We start from the raw sequence: 15,562 nt of genomic DNA on the forward strand, positions 1-15,562 counted from the left end.
ATGACAAATTGAAGAGACGGATCGTTGGAATTGTATCCAAAGAGCCCAGAGCAACCTCCAAAGAAATTAAAGGTGAACTCCAAGGCCAAGGTACATCAGTGTCAGATCGCACCATTCCTCGTTGTTTGAGCCAAAGTGGACTTCATGGGAGACGACCAAGGAGGACACCACTGCTGAAAAAAACTCATAAAAAAGCCAGACTGGAATTTGCAAAAATGCATGTTGACAAGCCACAAAGCTTCTGGGAGAATGTCCTTTGGACAGATGAGACCAAACTGGAGCTTTTTGGTAAGGCACATCAACTCTATGTTCATAGACTCAAAAACCAAGCATACGAAGAAAAGAACACTGTCCCTACGGTGAAACATGGAGGAGGCTCAGTAATGTTTTGGGGCTGCTTTGCTGCATCTGGCACAGGGTGTCTTGAAAGTGTGCAAGGTACGATGAAATCTGAAGACTATCAAGGCATTCTGGAGAGAAATGTGCTGCCTAGTGTCAGAAAGCTTGGTCTCAGTCGCAGGTCATGGGTCTTCCAACAGGACAACGATCCAAAACACACAGCCAAAAACACCCAAGAATGGCTGAGAGAAAAGCGTTGGACTATTCTAAAGTGGCCTTCTATGAGCCCAGATCTGAATCCCATTGAACATATGTGGAAGGAGCTGAAACATGCCATTTGGAGAAGACACCCATCAAACCTGAGACAACTGGAGCTGTTTGCTCATGAGGAGTGGGCCAAAATACCCGTTGACAGCTGCAGAACGCTCATTGACAAATACAGAAATCGTTTAATTGCAGTGATTGCCTCAAAAGGTTGTGCAACAAAATATTAAGTTATGGGTACCATCATTTTTGTCCAGCCCTATTTCATTAGTTTGTTTTTTTAAATAATTATGTTAATCAACAATTCAAAAGTGATGGCTGATTTTGATTATTTAATTTTCAATAAATTTTTATTTATTGTTACTTTTGTGAGTTTCAAGTGATTTCAGTGAGAATTGTGGGTTTTTCCTTCTTTAACTGAGGGGTACCAACAATTTTGTCCACGTGTGTATGTCAGTTGGTTGTAGTGTCTGTGACACAGGTAGCAAGTGGGTTCCTAAATACGTGTCCTGAACCCTGGAGCAGTTTTTAAAACTAAAGCCTAAATTACAACTTTACAGACATTCACAAATGCAACAGTTCAGTTAAGACATCTAACACTGAAAGAATCACACACAAATGCTAAACTATGATATGGTTCAAATGGTCAAAAGACTTTTTTCGATTCTGTCATCTAACTGTAGCCTAATAACCACTGTACTCAAACAAGGCAGACGTACAACTTTGTGGCTGGGAAGTGAAATGGTTGATCGATGGAAGTATGAAACTTATTAAAAAGGCACATAAGAACGCTGTACGTTAGTAACAAACAATTTTCATGAAGTATTTCTTAAGAAAGCTAATTTGGTTTGTACTGACAAAATAAAACAATATTTAATTTAGAAACATACAATTGTATTTTGTTTGTTTTACAGTGTGCTCTTTACTTTTATTTTTTCTATAGTTTGTTTTGTCACCATTTAGGTTTGGTTGTATTTTGTTTGTAACTAATTTCTGTGTTTACTGCACTGTTACTAAATTATGACTGTTATTATGAGCTATTTCTAAGCTGAGAATAAATTCTATTTTTGTGGTTTGATAATAAATGCAAAACAGAAAACAATGAAGGAATCATGAAGTTGGCTGGTGACTGCACTGTCTTTGAGCTGAATTGAACATGAAAAATCTTAATAAAATACAATAAAGTAAAGCTGAACCAGCAAAAGTCTCACCTATATTAATGGAGGTATTCTTCATCCAGCTGTAGTCATGCGATGCTCCTGGTTTACCAGCAGAGAATCCTCACGTTTTACACACAGTGTGACCTTTAGGGACTAAAACATCCTGAACCAAAATATAACTGCAACATGTAAATGGTCTACTACTTCAAATCTATATTCTAATGTTGTCAGCAAAGGATTCAAATTTAGACAACTGTGCACAAAACGTTTTTCAGCTGTTTGAGGCAAATTCACATCCACAGACTCAATCGATTCCCTGATCAGGTGAGGTGGCTTTAGAGGACAATAATCAGATATTGGCTAGTAGCTCTAAAGGGGCCCTTAAATGCAACTTTATTCAAATGACAAGATGGCACACGGCAAGAGAAAGACAGGAGACAGCTGTTTTGGCCATAACCAGGAATTTGAATGTCTACATCTCCACTATTTATTGTCTAAGAAAGTCTTTCAGACGTCTCTTGATGAATGTCTACAGCAACACAATCCCCAAAATGTCTGCCAACTTAACCACTCCATTTTGTGTTCAACAAATACTTATTCCCCTACAATAAAAAGATTGGATAGAAGTTAATAAATTATTACATGCTGTGTTTATATTTTTGTTCAGTATGTATAATAACACAATGTAAGATGGCCGACACTGTGTCTGAAATTCATTAAATTCACAGTCATCCAACAAATTTCATACATAACAACAAAAGGACACACAGTTGCTCCAAAAACATTTAATTTGCTTTAGGAAAGAGGGATTACAGTACACACTGATCCATTCGGGCTAGAGGTCACCAATTAAGAATAAATAACTGGCCATGTTAATACAAACTCTGCTTGCTTGCTTTGTACAGTTACTAAAAGAGCGGAACAAGCCACTAATATTCATAGTGTGACATCATGACTGTCTTGTAGATCTTTAAAAACCCTTTCAGATAAATCCATCTTAGTTTCTTTATTAAACATTAACAACAACTTTAGATTTCTAGTTAGCAAGTACAGAGAAAAGCAGCTAATCTCTTGCTCAGGATCTGGTTCCCTTTTTGTGAAAATATTTTCGGATAGTTGCCTTTTCAGCGCTGATCTGCATCATTTCAGAACATTCAGAACCTTCTACCACTCATAAAAGCAGGCCGGTCCTGGAATTCACTGGCAGTTTTTGCTAACATTGAACCCAGTCACTCATCACGGCGTCATTACACCCCTCCTAGGCACTGGGAGTGAGTGCGGTATTGCTGCCTGAGCTGAAACAGCCTCACGTCGAGAATCCAGGAGCAACGCAGTTCTTGAATAGTTGTTTTGAACCACATGAAGGAAGCACTTAACTGATTTCTGATCAGCGTTACTGGCCAACCATAATCTCCATCCAGAGCAGAGCCAGAATGTGTTCCGAAGCTTATGATACAAATTCCCCTTTAAGGTGTGCTGTGTGAAAATAGTCAAGTAATACCACGAGCGAAAGACAGAGTAGTGTGCATTTAGTGGCATTCCACTGTTACAAAAAACCTCTCTGGTTCCGGTCTGGCAACAGATCTGCTCTGGAAGAACTTCTGATAGAGCTTTATAGAATATAGATTTTTCTTTAATAAGGACATATCACATTGTTAATAAAATATATATAGTAATAAGGCCAAGTTGAGCATTAAAAAGAGATTGTGAGCACAAACAAAGGCACCCTGATCAGCTCCCTAATTGGGAGAGTGGTTTGATTTACCGTCCTTTTCATTACGTTTGGCACATTTTTGGGGAATCATAAGGTCACTGATGATTTCCTGGAATCTGGTTTGTTGAACTATTCTACCCAGAAGTGTCTGCTATAAAGCAGGAAACCCTGATGCCTTCTACTTGTCTATATAGAAAATAAACAAGGAAAATGTAAAAATGAGCCCCTTTTCTATTCCTTAAAAAATAAATGTGTCAATCTATATATACTCTTCTGAAAGTAAGCCGTTTTGGTCCTCTAATATCAAAATGTACAAAACATTACAGTTCTTCATTATACTTAGGAAAAAGAGAGACGAAATAAGGAGATTGTTTGTCACAAAAACAATCTTGATTAGTTATAAAGGGAGAAAAAAAACAGTAAAGAACAGAGACCATGCTCCCCTTTCAGGGTTTGTGAAATGGCCTGTTTGGTCGCCCTTTGAGGGTGCGTCTGAGAGAGTTTTTAACGCATTCATGCCATATGGGAAGAACCTCTGGAGCAACATGATAATTACATGCAAACTCATAAAATTCAGCAGAATCAAGTCAACATATACGTAGTTTGTGATACATGCTTTTCAGCAACAAGCACAGCTGTATTTTGCTATGACGTCTTAACAGAACTAATTACACCAAGATTCATGTGAAAGAAATGGTCAATTTGGTTTGTTAGATTTCAAAGTGAAATATTGCTGCTTATACCTCAAAGATAACGATGTCTCAAATCCCCCCAAAACAAATTCACGTCCATCTCCAGACTCCCAGGTTCTGGAGTAGTGTTTTTAAGAACTGAAAGCTGAGGTGACCAGTATTTTCAAGTAAGGTCGCATCTGCCACTTTTCCCATATGATTTGAATGCAGCTGCTGTCGTCTGAAGAGGCAGAGTCAGAGGCAGGTGGGGGTTAGAAGTAGGGAACGGCCGTTAGTTTGTACCACTTGACCGTCTCCTTGCTGAGGTCAAAGTCTTTGAGTCTGAGCGTGATGCCGCCCAGAAAGTAGTTCTCACGCAGTGACTCAGCACTGAGCACGCTCAGTTGCAGCTCCCGTAGACCAAGGGTTTCTTTGCTGTAGCCACTGTACACCAGCTGTGGGAGGAAAAGCCAGAAAAGTGAGCAAAGTGTGTCTGTTTTACTTGTTGGCCATAAAGTTATTCATTTAAAGAATAAATACATAAATTTATATAATAAACTAAAAATGTAGGCATTTGTTGTTTTTCCTCACCATCTCATTGAAAGTAGGGTTCCTGGTTTTCCTCGAGATCTTTGTCTTGCGTTTGGAAGTCTTGTGTGGATCTGGAAGCAGGTAAGTTTTCACATATGGGTTGGGATCTGTTCCATCTTCAGAAACCTGACAGGGAGGAGAAGATTTAATTGTGTGACAACAGGTGGAGAAACAAGAAAAGAAAGAATAAAATAGGAATGTGTTTGAAATCAGTGCTGTGCTTACCAGGTCTCTGATGTGCATGACCATGATGAAGAGCGTGCTGTTCCTGTAGGAGATCGAGAGCTTTACTTCTCCTTCCACTCGGCCAGAGGTGGGACTCAGTGGAGGCTCTGCAACAATAAGACATCACTGTCAGAAAATTGGAAATACAACACACACACACACACACACACACACACACACACACACACACACACACACACACACACACACACACACACACACACACACACACACACACACACACACACACACACACACACACACACACACACACACACACACACACACACACACAAGGAATGCAACCTCCCAGAGTTTACAGTTCTACTGTAACATCCTGTGGTGTCTAACATTCGACACAAACAACCTGAACTGTGATTTAATGGCATGCTGGTTCTTCCATGCACTGTGTCCGGCCGCCACAAAGGTTTTTTGCCACAGCAACACAATCCTGGCTCCTCGCCCACTCTATTTGCTAGATTTGCCTCACTTCAACTTCTTCCTCTTCTCTACCATGAAATTCAAGTCGAAGGATCACAGTTTTGACAGTGACAAGATTCAGCACTCATTGCAGATGGTGCTTGACGTGTTTATATAATAGGACTTCCAGGGAGGTGTTACTAGTGTTACAGAAGCGCTGAGATTGTTGTACTACTGCTTAAGGAAACTACGCCAATGGGGATGGCAGTCAGATTTAAATCAGGTCGAGTTTCTCATTTTTATTGGCACAGTCTCACCCCCTGTAAATTGAGTCAAAAAGCGTAACCAGAATATATATTTTTAGAATTCTGGCTTACTGGTGTGGGCACCACTCAGTACAACTAAAATGGGGCAATAGTGTCTCAGCCAAATTTGGCATTAGAAATGTGGTCATCTACAATTTGAAAAAATGTAATATTGGGAGCACGATTGGTCATACTCTTGTGAAACACATCATGTATGCAGATGATCTTGTGGTGCTTCATCCATGTAGCATACAACAGCACCTTATTCAACAACAAAAGCACTCAGAGAGCGCAGTATTATGCCAAAGCTGCCCAGTCGTTGCATGATTCATGTGATTGTCAGCAGGCAGCTGACGAAGCATTTACTTGTTGTTATGGTTACAGTGATGCCTTGCCACTAGCTCGCAATGATAGGGAAATTTTTAACAAATCTGTGGATCCAGACTATAAGCCGCATCACTGCCAAAATCTAATTACTTGGTCTCCTTGTGTCATCTCTGAACTTCCTTAAAAATGTCATCCAAATCCAATGCAAACTAACAGATGGATAAATGTACATCGATCATCACATAACTCCGTTGCGTTCCTTGGTGGAGTAATTACATGTGTATGATGTGGAACAATCAGTGTTTCCCCTCCTATATGACCGGCGAGGAGGGCCGCCTCACTGGTATAGGCCACCGCCTCATTACAATTTTGCCGACATTGCCGCCTCACTGGTCCGCGCAAAAAAAAAAAAAGTAATGCTAAATATTAGAAAGCATTGACACATAAGTCTGGTATATTTGCCGCTGAAATCAACAAGCCAGAATGGCAGCCTTTTCTCGCCGTGGGTGAAGACAGCAAGGCACATCCCCGTTGGTCGGTAACACTCAGTTCTCGTATGACATCCCGCGAGATCGTGTTTCAAATGTCGGTCGTTCCGATTGGCGAACGTTCCTAGCGTCAACAAGCATGGCGGACAAGAAGCGGCAGCGCTCCATCGTTTTGTTTTTCGGGGCTAAAAGCAGGTGTGTATCACAGACATATGTCAAATTAAGTATCAAAACTATCGCATGTCATCAAAATAAAGTGAGCAACGCAGTGTAGGCATCGATCTCGCTTCTTTTACTGAGTTTGCTTACTGTTTTGTTGTCCGCGGCGATACGAATTGACAGTGACTGCAAAAATGGCTCCTGTTAAAACATTTAGGCACGACAAAACCCGTTCTCACAAACGAGACAAATGATTTCAACGGAATATAAAGTTCCTAGTTTCTTTTGATAAAATGATTTATAGAGTGCCCGAAATTATATCATTCAATGGCAAAACAAATTCTGTGTTCAAATTCTAGTTCTGTGTTCAAAAAGGTAACAGTTTTGAAAACAGAACTAACTCCTTCAGAAAACCAGTTGTTAACCCATTGTTGAAGTTTTCTTTCACATTTTTAAGTAAAATGAAGATCATGACATAACCTTTTTATTATAAATAAAAATGAAGTGGGAATTTGGTACCTAACATGTAGTTGTTTTTAGAAAAAAAGTAAAAGTCACCACTTGATTCCAGATTCAAGTCCTTTGTCATTTTTTTCAAATTTGTAATAAGAACTGATGTGGCATTTTGGAATGGCTTGTGGAAATCTGACCAGAATATAATAGCCATGTTTTGATCGCAAGGACAAGTGGGTTTATATTTGTCATATTTTCTCCCTATCACTAATTTTTAGAAAAGAAACATGAAAATTTTATTTAATTTAGTTTCTGGAAATGGCTACAAATACAACAAAATGTGCTCCAAATTGTGCCAGAATGCCCCATTTTGCATCTTGATTTTCAAAATTGGGTGTAGGCAAGGGCCTTTGGCCATTTCAACCCAGGGGAAACACTGGGAACAAGTTATCAAATAAAATGCTGGTAAGACATAATCTGCAATACAAACAAGCACTTCAAACTACAAACTAAATTCTCCAAAATGATCCAAAATGTGCTGACTTCACATTGCAGTAAAAGTCAAATACCTTTTTTTTGTTTCATTAAAGGACAAGTGACGGACACTGAGATGGTTGTGTCTGTGAGATATTGATTTAAGTTCTTTAAAAACCATGTATTATCAGGTTTTTGTACATGAAGTACAATTTCACAATTCTATAATTTCATTTAGCAGATGGTGTCTACAGGCAGTGCAGACATAATAGGATTTTTTATTTTGCAGTCTGTCAAGTGCAGAGGTGTTCAGTGAAGAGCTGTTTTTTTAGTCTTTTCTTAAAAACTGAGAGGGAATCTGCAGATTGAACACAGTTTAGTAACTCGTTCCAAAATCGGGGAGCCACAGAGGAGAAGAGTCTAGCTGTGGACCGGCCCTGTTGTGGTGCTTGTATCAGGCACCTTTTGTTGGCAGGTAGGAGGGAACCGTTTTCATTGTAGTTTTGAATGCAAGTGTCAAAATTCTGAATTTAATGTGGGTAGAAACTAGAAGCCAGTGAAGCGATCTGAACAGCGGGGTGGCGTGCCGTTTGTGGCTGGTTGAAAACCAGACGTGCTGCTGCATCCTGGATCATTTGCAGAGGTTTGGCCATGCATGTGGGGAGGCCTGCCAGTAAGGAGCTGCAGCAGTCGAAGCATGATGTTATGAGAGGCTGGACCAGGAGTTGTGTTGCATGTTCACACAGGAAGGTTGTGATCTTCCTGATGTTGTAAAGGGAGAATCGACATGACCGAGCAGCAGAGGCCACATGATGTATTTTAACAAGTGTCTTTATTTTATCTTGACCGAGTGTGGAAGAAGTTTCATTTCACATTTGGTGTTTTTCAGTTGCAAAGAATGACAAATAGAACTATTAAAAAAGAACAGCAAATGTGTAGGCACTTACCAGCTGCTTTGGGCGTTGCATCTAAACCTTCTGTCTTGTCATCCCGTGCAATTGGATGATAAAAGGTGTAGACCAGGTCACACTGGAAGAAGACAGCAGAGATTACTTAATCGACTGGTGCTGGTGACTAACAGTTCAGTGGGCTGATACGGAGTGTGTGTGCTGGTGTGTACCTGGGTGACCTCTGTGGAGCTCCTCATCAGGTTGTGGACGTAGTTGTTGAGTTCCAGCTTCCTCTTGGCTGCTACTTCTTTAATGTGGGTGCGACCGAGCACCATTTTGTTTGGGAAACTGGAGATGAACAGAGAAGCAACGTATATTTAATTAATCTGCTTCTAGCATCTGCACAAAAGGTTGATATAAAAGCAAATTATTTATTGGGGTGATAGCACAATTGTAGTTTGGGTGTGTTAGTTAAGTATCTGGCTAGCCAGCTGTAGAGAAAGGCACTATATATTTATTGTTTTGAATTCAGACGAACACATTGTTAGATGAAAAACGATACAGTTATCCTTAGTAGAGACGATGGCCTACCTTGGCAGCTTCCAGAGAGGGAAGAGGATGGTCAGTTTATTATGGAGCTCCTGAAACTCATCAAAAGTGCGGAAGACAAACTGAGGCTCATTCTGCCCTTCCCTCAGGATCCTCACCACGTACGTCTGCACAGAGAGCACAGGACCACAAACATGAAGTCTGGTTTTATCAGTCAGTTAAATCCATGCATGGGCTCAAATGGGAAAGTGGAAGACAAAAATGAATGAAACTAAATAAAAATGAAAATTGGTGGGACTCACATAGTGCTTGTCGGGGTTGTATCTCTTCTGGAAGGAGAAGATGGAGGCGTGGATGATGCGTCCCTCCTGTTTCAGAGTGTATGTCTTTGGGGAGAAAGACAGGATTGGCTCATCATTGGCCGGAAGACCCGAGAATCGTAGCTGAGCGAGGTTGTGGATGAAGAAGTTGAACTTGGTGGCCACACTTCCCAGACTGGACTCTATGAGCCTGAGACAGGAGGAGAGAGATGGAGGGAGAAAGGACAAAATATGAGGGAAATAAGAGCAAAACAAGGCAATTTTTTCAACAATGCAAAGCACAAATGTCTATATGCTGTTTTAACTGACAACAAAAACTTTGAAAAGAACAGTTTCCTACAACTTGCTAGTTTCAGTCCAGTCCGACTGATCTTACAAAAACAAAGCAGGCCTGTTACAGTTTGCAGATTCTTTTGTTGTCCTTATGTGAGGTAGCAGCTATTCCTGAGCCTGTATTGCCACCTGGTGGATTTGGAGTTTGTAACAAAGAAAGAGACAAGAAAAAAAGAATTGAACTTTGCTCTATTAAAAACATAAAGTGTAGCCTAAACACCAGCTGGTCACATGGAAATAACTGGAAAGAAAAAACTTTGAGGATTGAAAAAAGTCTGTGGCATTACCTCAAACATTTTGACATGACACATTTTCACTGAAACATGACTGAGGAGTGATCAGTCTGAATCAGTGCTGGGAGAGCAGAAGTTGACATATGTACCTGGTGAAGAAGATGGTGGCCTCAGCGTCTGTATTGTGGGGCTGAAGGGCATCAAACACATACTTTAGATCCTGAGAGCCAGTCAGCTCTGGGAGTCCTGACGATGTCATCTATGGCAGACAGACACACGACATTTGAAGAGATGAAGACAGAAGTCTGAATACCTATTTTATGTGATTTGCCTTCAAAGTAGTTTTACCATTGTTTGTACAGTATAATTATGACATAAAATCTGCATGTACAGCACATGTAAGAGAAGGATTAATCTTAAAATGAAGCTCGTTCTTCAATATTCGTGTTGCTATGTAAAAGGAGGAACTACTCATGTTACCTTTCTGGGTGCTTTTAATGTAAGAAACTACTAGCTGGCAGCAGCCATCTAGACATTAATGTTCTTCCCTGAGTACAGAAACCCAACAGAATTTGTGACTCTGCTCTCTGACAAGAGCTCTGCAGTGGTAAATTTATTGTCCTGTCAGTTTTAAAGGACGGAAACTAAGTAAATCAACAGTATTAAACAATTTTCTTTGAAAAATAATTGTTAAAAATCCATCTTTTTGTGCTATCAGTCACTTTGCTTGATGAATCTGTCATTTTGGGAAAAATTCAGATACCAAAGATTACCATCATTTTTGTTCACTGCTTTTGTTTTCATTTTATTTTATTGCACTTTTACACAATGCACCCATGTTTCACAAACTCATTTTCATTAAACTGCTTTAGTTAGCTTTTGATATAACTGCATGGCTAAGCTTCTGGTGTGTTTGAGCTGTTTTACACAAACATGGGGCTCTATTATTTTTTCTAACCCATTTATATCAGTGAGTTGTATCATGGAAAGCACTTCAAACTACAAACTAAATTCTCCAAAAATGATCCAAAAGTTATTTCTACACTAAACACATGCACTCGTCTCTTGAACAAATACAGTGAAAATGCAGCAATGACAAGGAGCTGGCTACTGTACGCAACACATTCTAGAAACAGACATTTATGGGGCAACAGTGAAGCACAGATATTATAAAGGCACACGTGCATTTTTTCTGTTTGCATATCTTGTTATTCTTGCTCTTGCAGGTGCAAAAGTAAACTAGGTGGACATTTTCATTCCAAAACTGGCAAGAAAGCAAAAAAAAACGAAAGAACACAACACAATGGTTAAGATAAAAAGCAAAGTCAGCAGCAGCATAAAGACAAGAGAATAAAAATATAGTACTGATACTTCACAACTACTTCAACCAAGGCATCATAAAAAAAACAGGCCATCTGTTCCTCCTTAATACAAGCAACTGTCTCAAACTGTGCTGTATTCTCCCTGCTCAGATATTCTTGCTATACCCTCATATGTATGGTGTGTGTTCTGTCTCACCAGCGACAGCAGGTTGAGGAAAAGCCCGGAGTGCTTGCGGATGAGGTTGTAGGCCTGGCAGCAGAGGTCTACAAACAGCTGGAAGCGACTGGTGGGACGCTCGCCTCCGTTGATGACGTACGCCATGTCAGAGGTCAGAACGAAGGGAGCCCGGTCTCTGATGGGAAACAAGGAGGGGAGGCAGGAAGATTTAAGTTCAGCCTCTGGTTTGAGTGAGCCAAGAAGTTAGAGAAAGAGGCTCGAATATGGAAGGCTGTTGGTTTAGATCTCTGAACACTGGCAAAACAACTAAAAAAAAAATACAGCAAGTAACTACAAAGTCTGTAAATACTTCAGAGAGAAGATACCCCAGGGGCAAAAATAGATGAGTGTAGCTGTAACTCAGGCAACCTGGGCAGTATGTGAGCGTCTCAGTGGAAAAACCAGGTCATGCCTGAAAACGTACATTAATCTTGCTGTACAGAAATACAGCAGCTCCCGCATCTGAAATTCAGAGACCCGCAAAGGAATCGTGAGTAATTTGAGTGTCAGACTATAATTATTTAGACAGTTTCTTATTGTTCTACAGGCTGTGTGTGTCAGTACATTTAATCTGAAATAAAATAGCAGATACAACATTAAAGGGCTCCACATGAAATCAAACAAAAGCATCATATTCAATGTTTTGGTGATGGGCACTTAAGCACACATTACAAGCAGGACATGGAGCAGCTCTAACGCCTTTGTTCTCATCACTGTAATGGACAGTCAATAGGTCAGTGCTTTAAAAAAAAAGTGGGTGTATTCATTTACAATTCTGCAGAATAACATTCCCAGCTAAAATCAGCTCATACAATACCTTCTATCCACACTCTAGTGACTACCTGGTAATAATAAAAATACTGACATACTAGGGGTGCAACGGTTCACAACAGTTTAGAAAACCCACGGTTTGGTCTGGAGCTTGGTTTTGGAGTCATAGTTTAGTACCTTTACCTGAAGTGAAAAACAAAAAATGTCTTATCTTCATGAAAAAAACAAAAAAACAAAACTGCCTAATCGGCCATAATTCTTACTGTGGATGACTACTCCGTCAAGAAAAAAAAAGGAAAAAACTCAAAGCCTTTTACTGTCAGGTGTAAAATGAATGAAAAGAAAAACGGCAAAACCTATTCAGAGTTAAATTAACCATCAGTCTGGAGTGCAGCTACAGCTTAAAAAAAACACAAAAAGTAACACTGTTTTCTCTTTTTGTCGACACTGAGGACAGTCCTTTTGTTTGAATAACCTTGATTAAACTGTCAGTGGACAAAGCGAAGGATTTGCTCAGTATTTATGCTCAGTGTGAACTCCACATGACGGCTGTGGGAGCAGAGAGGTCGCAGGCTCTGACTGCAGGAAGGCCGACTGAAGCACGTAGGGTGAGTTAACACATTGTACATATTTAATAAAACTGACAAAGTGTGATACAGAAATTGCTCTGAATCAGATCATGAAGCATTAGTGAGTGACGAAAACTGCCCAGTGGATCTCTGGCAGCCAGTAACCCAGCACTGAGAGCATTTAACTCTAATGCTGGACAGGGAGAAAAGCATTATCAAGCATACATCTCAACCTGAACTTTTTACGTTGCTCTCATCCAGCAGGTGTTACAGGAAGCTCCACACCCACACTAGCAGGTTTAGGAAGGCTGTGACCCTGCCAAACTTCATACCACAGCACACTGCATTACTGTACTCATTAGTGGACAGACTTTGGAAGGTTTTATTAGCGCTGCTCATTTTGCTCAGGCAAAACCTCTCATGCTGTTCAGATAACTAATATTTATAGCATGCATACTACTCACTGTACATACAACCCTCTTATAAGCGCTCCTCTTTCCAACTCTGACCATTTCATGCCTATTATTGGTTTTGTTATTTAACATGTTAAACGTCATGGCAATATTTCCACAACAAGTGCACTGCCAAAATGCTTCGGGTCGAGCTTGCGCTGTAGAATTTTCATTACAGGACTGTGCTTAAATAGACATAAATGACTTCAGCAGTAATTTTTGGTTTACGAGGCGTACCAAACCCACAACCTTTCATGCTCAACCTTATTTTGTTTGAGCCGGTTACACATACCGTCACATGCTTACAGAAAACCCTCACAGCACACCAAGCATATTTTACGTGACAAGTAATTGCACACATGTATACAAGCGATTTCATTATCACCTTTTGAAGCTGCCGAACATCTGTGCGTGGCCCAGGAACTTGCCAAAGTCGATGTGAAACATATGACCAGTGGAGCGCAGCATGATGTTGTCGTTATGACGATCACAGATGCCAAGTACATAGGTTGCGACACAGCATCCGGCACAGGAGTAGATGAAGTTTTCCGAGGCCTAGAAAGATGGAGAGAACAGAAGAGACATATTTTGTCTACTTAGCAAGTATTACAATACTTCTGTGTAATATTTTTGTCACAGGGTGTTGAGACTTTACTGCAAAGGGGATTGCCATGTTTTCCAGGTTTTTCAAGCAAACACTGGGATTCTGAAAAATATTCTTGAGACTTCGGTAGACTGCTAAAATTCAGGGTCACATTTTGTGCAGTAAATTGTTCGGTTCAGAGGTTAGGAGCTGGGAGTAAGGTTTCACATTTATAAGCGGCAAAGGTCACAAAGTTTTACGGCAGCTATAAACTTCAATAATACACCAACCGTGTGCGTTTATCAAAGGAATCCTACAGTATCATTCGAATAATTCTGCCTTTTCTTTGTATAATAAGACATTAGAAAGCAGATTGTGGTGTAACAGATTCAGAATGGATGTGATTTATGTTGATATAAATAGCTTCAGTATGTAGGGAACAGAATGCATTTTAGCAATATCGACTGAAAGAACACTGGCTCTGACATGAATCTGTTAATAAAAATTGAACTGTATGATAGGATTACATTTTTCACTTTGTATGCAATTCATCAACAGCTGCCATGGGTCTGAAGTGGTAGCTTCACAGCTGTTCTCCTTCAAACATGCAAATGCAAGCAGATCGTTTGAGTGTACCTTCTCATACTCATCCTCAGCAGGGTTGTACTTGCGGAGCCACTCTGCTAGCGGCTTGTCCTTAAAGGATCCAGTGACACCATACTCCACCTGGATCTTTCTCAGGGTGTCAGAGGACGGCACCAGCTCCACCATACCTGAGCAACAACAAAGCTTGTATTAACACAAGAACGCACACAAGCTCTGTGCGCCCCATCTTTCCGAATGTATTGTATGGCCAAGGATGATCAGAATGTCAGACTGGCATCTTCTCAAAGTGGAATGACATTTCCATGACTTCACATGGATGTGCCCTGAACAATCATTTTAAGCTCAATATGTCAATATCTCTGTTTTTCAACTTGGTCTTAGGAAAAACAGTAAGATGCTAGAAACTCTAGTGCTGATGACCAGAATACTAGTGGCTGATGAAATTGTATGAAACAATGGGGAAAAAAAAGAGAGAGAGTGAAAAGTCGAGGGAGAAAAGCACCATGTGTGGAACAGTGAAATCTGTCCCTCCAAAGCCGTCAACCAAGAAGAAAGCAGACAGAAATTCCCAAAATTATTTGTTTTTATGGTTACAGTTTTAACAGTTTAGTTAGATGACAGGACTGGGTTAATAAGTCTATTCAGTGCCACCAGTGACAGCAACTGAATACATCCTTCTGATAAAACAGCATTTCAGTGAAAACAAAAAACTATTCTTTCTTTGGTCATTTTAGACTTAACAGACAAAAAGGTCTTGTCTGAAGTTTCTACAATATGTCTATGTTTTGCTCATAAATTTACATTTAAAAGTCGACTTAATGCAGTGTGCCCATATGTGACTGTCTGTTACCTTTGTCTTTCCCAGTAGAGATGCATTTGAAGTTGACAATGCGGAGGTCCAGCCCCTCCTGCAGCCAGATGCGATCCATGATGCGAATCATCTGAAGAGCCAGCATGTCCTGCCTCAGGTCTTCCCCCACCTGATGCAGAAAGAGGCACATCACACAAACACAATGCACTTTTATTAACACTGGTTTGATTTCACTTCAGCCACCAGGGGGTGCAGCACTCAGAAGAGAAGCTTGTAAACAACAGTTGGTCACAACAAACTTGGGTGAACCTGATGA

The 15,562-nt window shown here is 40.3% G+C and overlaps 1 protein-coding gene across 1 annotated transcript in view; it reads right to left on the reverse strand.

Annotated features, from left to right (window-relative positions):
* Window positions 1–2,533: 2,533 nt before the first annotated feature.
* pik3c2a (phosphatidylinositol-4-phosphate 3-kinase, catalytic subunit type 2 alpha) overlaps window positions 2,534–15,562 on the reverse strand; it is a 51,222-nt gene continuing 38,193 nt past the window's right edge. Inside the window, exons 22-33 of the mRNA XM_022202621.2 lie at window positions 15,286–15,415; window positions 14,466–14,602; window positions 13,632–13,801; window positions 11,434–11,590; window positions 10,065–10,174; window positions 9,332–9,539; window positions 9,072–9,196; window positions 8,711–8,828; window positions 8,538–8,619; window positions 4,965–5,071; window positions 4,740–4,865; window positions 2,534–4,603 (exon numbers count right to left, since the gene is read on the reverse strand). Coding sequence (XP_022058313.1) covers window positions 4,421–4,603; window positions 4,740–4,865; window positions 4,965–5,071; window positions 8,538–8,619; window positions 8,711–8,828; window positions 9,072–9,196; window positions 9,332–9,539; window positions 10,065–10,174; window positions 11,434–11,590; window positions 13,632–13,801; window positions 14,466–14,602; window positions 15,286–15,415 — 1,653 coding nt within the window. The 3' untranslated portion in view covers window positions 2,534–4,420. The remainder of the gene's footprint in view (window positions 4,604–4,739; window positions 4,866–4,964; window positions 5,072–8,537; window positions 8,620–8,710; window positions 8,829–9,071; window positions 9,197–9,331; window positions 9,540–10,064; window positions 10,175–11,433; window positions 11,591–13,631; window positions 13,802–14,465; window positions 14,603–15,285; window positions 15,416–15,562) is intronic.

This window comes from Acanthochromis polyacanthus, chromosome 8 (assembly GCF_021347895.1).
Source record: "Acanthochromis polyacanthus isolate Apoly-LR-REF ecotype Palm Island chromosome 8, KAUST_Apoly_ChrSc, whole genome shotgun sequence".
Lineage (NCBI taxonomy): Eukaryota > Metazoa > Chordata > Actinopteri > Pomacentridae > Acanthochromis > Acanthochromis polyacanthus.